The sequence below is a fragment of the Myzus persicae genome, unplaced genomic scaffold (genome assembly GCF_001856785.1).
Source record: "Myzus persicae strain clone G006 unplaced genomic scaffold, MPER_G0061.0, whole genome shotgun sequence".
Lineage (NCBI taxonomy): Eukaryota > Metazoa > Arthropoda > Insecta > Hemiptera > Aphididae > Myzus > Myzus persicae.
The window spans coordinates 1-3,411 of record NW_019100853.1 but is presented as its reverse complement, the minus strand read 5'-3'; the positions used below and the strand labels follow the sequence as shown (position 1 = coordinate 3,411).

At 31.6% G+C, this 3,411-nt stretch overlaps 1 protein-coding gene across 1 annotated transcript; it reads left to right on the top strand.

Annotated features, from left to right (window-relative positions):
* Positions 1 to 2,155: 2,155 nt before the first annotated feature.
* On the top strand, positions 2,156 to 2,899 carry LOC111026464. The gene is made up of 2 exons (XM_022304556.1): positions 2,156 to 2,290; positions 2,369 to 2,899. The coding sequence occupies exons 1-2, from the start codon at positions 2,156 to 2,158 to the stop codon at positions 2,897 to 2,899; spliced, it is 666 nt and encodes a 221-aa protein (XP_022160248.1).
* Positions 2,900 to 3,411: the final 512 nt, after the last annotated feature.

Below are 3,411 nucleotides of genomic sequence, written 5' to 3'. Positions count from 1 at the left end.
AAATAAAATTAATTTAATCAATTTTCGTGCTGATTTAGAAAATGCAGAGCATAATGTGGTTTTGCAAATTTGTCCTTAACGTATAATTTTTGGCTGTACTTTTCATTCAGGACAAAATTGGTTCGGGAAAATACAACAAAATAAAATATTATCATCTGAGTAGGTACTTAAAAGACTCAGAAATTGGAAAATGGAAGAAGTATTTTTATGGTCTAAGTTATTTAAAACCCAATGAAGTTTTAGATGGCTTTACAGATCTTATGGCGGTAGCACCTGATAGAGTTAGTTTTATATTCTCAAATTATATTTTAGAAAATTATATTGGCTAATAGCAATTTTCCACCAATCATATGGGCTTGTGAACCAAATGGTAAAACCAAGAAAACGAATAGCGCAAAAAGTTTCCATAAACATATAAACATTTTATACACCCCATCCACACATACATCAAGTCATTGATATACTCATGCAAATTCAAAGTGAAACAGACTTAAAAATTAACCCAATACAAAACAATGTAATTAATTATAAAAGATACGAAACTGTATGTAAAGAAGAGTACATACAAGATATGTGTATGATCTGACACTAGGAATTTTCATCACAGGTAGCCAAAATATATGTGAGTTGTGTATTTTTGCGCAAACGAGTCGTAGCCATTGAAAATACATGTGATATAATCTACCCGTTCTTGATATATTTTCTGAAATAGGTTTGTCTCTTTGATTGGATCCAAAAGAGTTGATAATGTTCTCTCAGTTTTGGGTGATTGTATTTCGCACAGATTGCATTGTAGCATCAGTTTGTCTCTGGAGTCTTTTGTCATTAGGCATTCGGTTAATAGGCGTTTAACAATAGTTATGGTGTTACATGGGGTGAATTTACAAAGTTCCTTTTTGTTCATTAGATGTTCGTGAGCGTATAAGGTGTGACCAATTCTTAAACTCAAAACTATTGTTTGTTTAATAATCATAACATTGTGTTTGAAAAAAAAACTGTTCTTCAAATACGCATAGATGTACCTGCCGACCAAACGACAGTTTCGTCGTGATATCACATTCTATGGCTTAGACATCGTCATCAGCTACACTCTACTCCGCGACTGTCACGAACGGATCGTATTACAGATACACAATATAATATATTATGCACTACAATATTCTGTCGATGTACGCTCCCAGTAGGCGCTGTCTTGTCGTTTGCATGATCACCAAACAGGTGCGACGATAGTAGTTGGTCGGAAACTTTCTTCGTGAGCGACCGCGTGAATATAAACGTCTGTAAGGGCAGTTGTAGCAACAGCAGGTGTTCCTCTATGTTGTGTATGTGTAAATAATAATAATGACGACGACGACGATCTCTGCTTATACATATAGTGTCTACAGGCGAGTTTGGTATCATAGGCAACTGGCAAGGTATAAGGCTAGGTTTTCTGAACGGCTATTCTCCAAGTCCTTAGTGCCTAAAATATTGTGAATTATAAAGTTGCTAAAGAAGGAAGGCAAATAAATAAGACATTTTTTAATACTTTGTTTTGTCTACTGAAATTTTACTGCGTTTCATAAACGCGTATGACAACGTTTTTCACCTGCCCGACAGACACTTGTACAGAATATATATACATACATGGCATTATACCCTTCCCCCACCCGTTGCATTTTTTTTTACGATTAAAAAAAATTCAAGTGCCCAGCTTATAGTGCTGTTGTTTGGTTTGATTCGGTGCTGCCTACAGATACCTTTTATATAGTTCCCTACATGAAGACCGCGATGTATAAAACGCACCAGTGGATTTGATATTTTGGTTTTACTTTGGAGCAGCTTCTGTATCATGATGGCACATATGGCATACCAATATTTTTAGAAATTAAATTCCTCACACGGCTGACGACGGGCGCTTATTTTACTCGCAAGTCGTTCAGTTCTTATCTGGATTTCACCAGAGCTAGTCGTCTTTAGTTTTGTAACGTTAGTGCTCCGTTATCTCTGTTTAGTTATCTTATAATTCGGTTTTTACGTTTCACTTACAATGCATTTTACGTGTGCTAAATGTCTCGAGACATCAACTCATAAGGATGATTTACTCGAGTGTTCTACTTGCAAAAAAGTTCTTCACTTTTATTGTACTGGCTATTCTGAGCAAAATTATAAAAAAATGTCTAACAATACTAAAGCAAGATTTACCTGTTCTGAATGCCAGACTACTAAATCGCCAAAACCACAAACATCTGGTGTTGAATTAAGTTTAATAAGTTCAATGGAAAAAAATATTGAGGAGTTAACTAAATCCGTATCTTTTATGAGTTCAAAATTCGATGATTTTAGTAATAAAATTGATTATTTAGTTAGTGAATTAAAAAATATTAAGATTGTCTATGAGAAAATTATCACGGAAAATAAACGATTATCTGATGAAGTTGCGGTTTTGAAATATAAAGTAGATGAAATTGAACAGCATAATTTAGGAATTACTGTGGAAATATCAGGTATTCCTAAAACAACCAATGAAAATTGTGTTTTGATTGTTGAAGAAATTGGGAAAAAAACAAACACGGAGTTGAAGGTACTTGAAGCTAATAGAATTAACTTTTTTAACTCTAAGCAAAATATTATACTGGCAAAATTAGATACTCTTGATATGAGAAAAAATTTAATCCGAAATGTAAAATCTATGAAATTAACAACTGATAAAATTTATAATAAATGGCCGGTAGAAAAGGTTTTCGTTAATGAACGTCTTACCAAATCAAAGCGAGCTCTTTTTGCTCAAACAAGATCTGCTGCGAAAGATAAACAATATAAATTCGTCTGGTTATCAAATGCGGATATTCTCGTGAGAAAAGATGAAAAATCCAAAATAACTAAAATTAAATCATCTCAAGACATTCAAAACTTATAATTAGTATGTATGTAAATGTATTTTTAACTAGTATTTAAATTATGAATAATATGTTTAATTTTGATGATTATCTAAATGTTAATAATGTAAATTGCTCCTATATTGATTCTATAGCTGACATTTTAATTCCTAATAATAATCTATCTATTTTTCAATTAAATATCAGTATTATAAATGCTCATATAAATGATCTTACAGCATTGCTTAGTACAGTAAAATATTTTTTTAGTATTATTGTTTTATGTGAAACATGGCTCATTAATGATTTTGATTTTAATTTAAATGGTTATAAAACCATCAACTCTGTAGGAACTTTGAATAAAAGTGATGGTGTTACTATCTTTATTAAAGATTCTCTAAATATAGTACAAATCGATAAACAAGTTTTATTAAATTGTAATTCTATGCAGCTTATAATTAAAGTCGATGACTTAATATTTTCATTAATTTGTATATATAGATCTCCAAATGACGATCTTGATAATTTTATTATTGCTTTAGACTTATTTTTA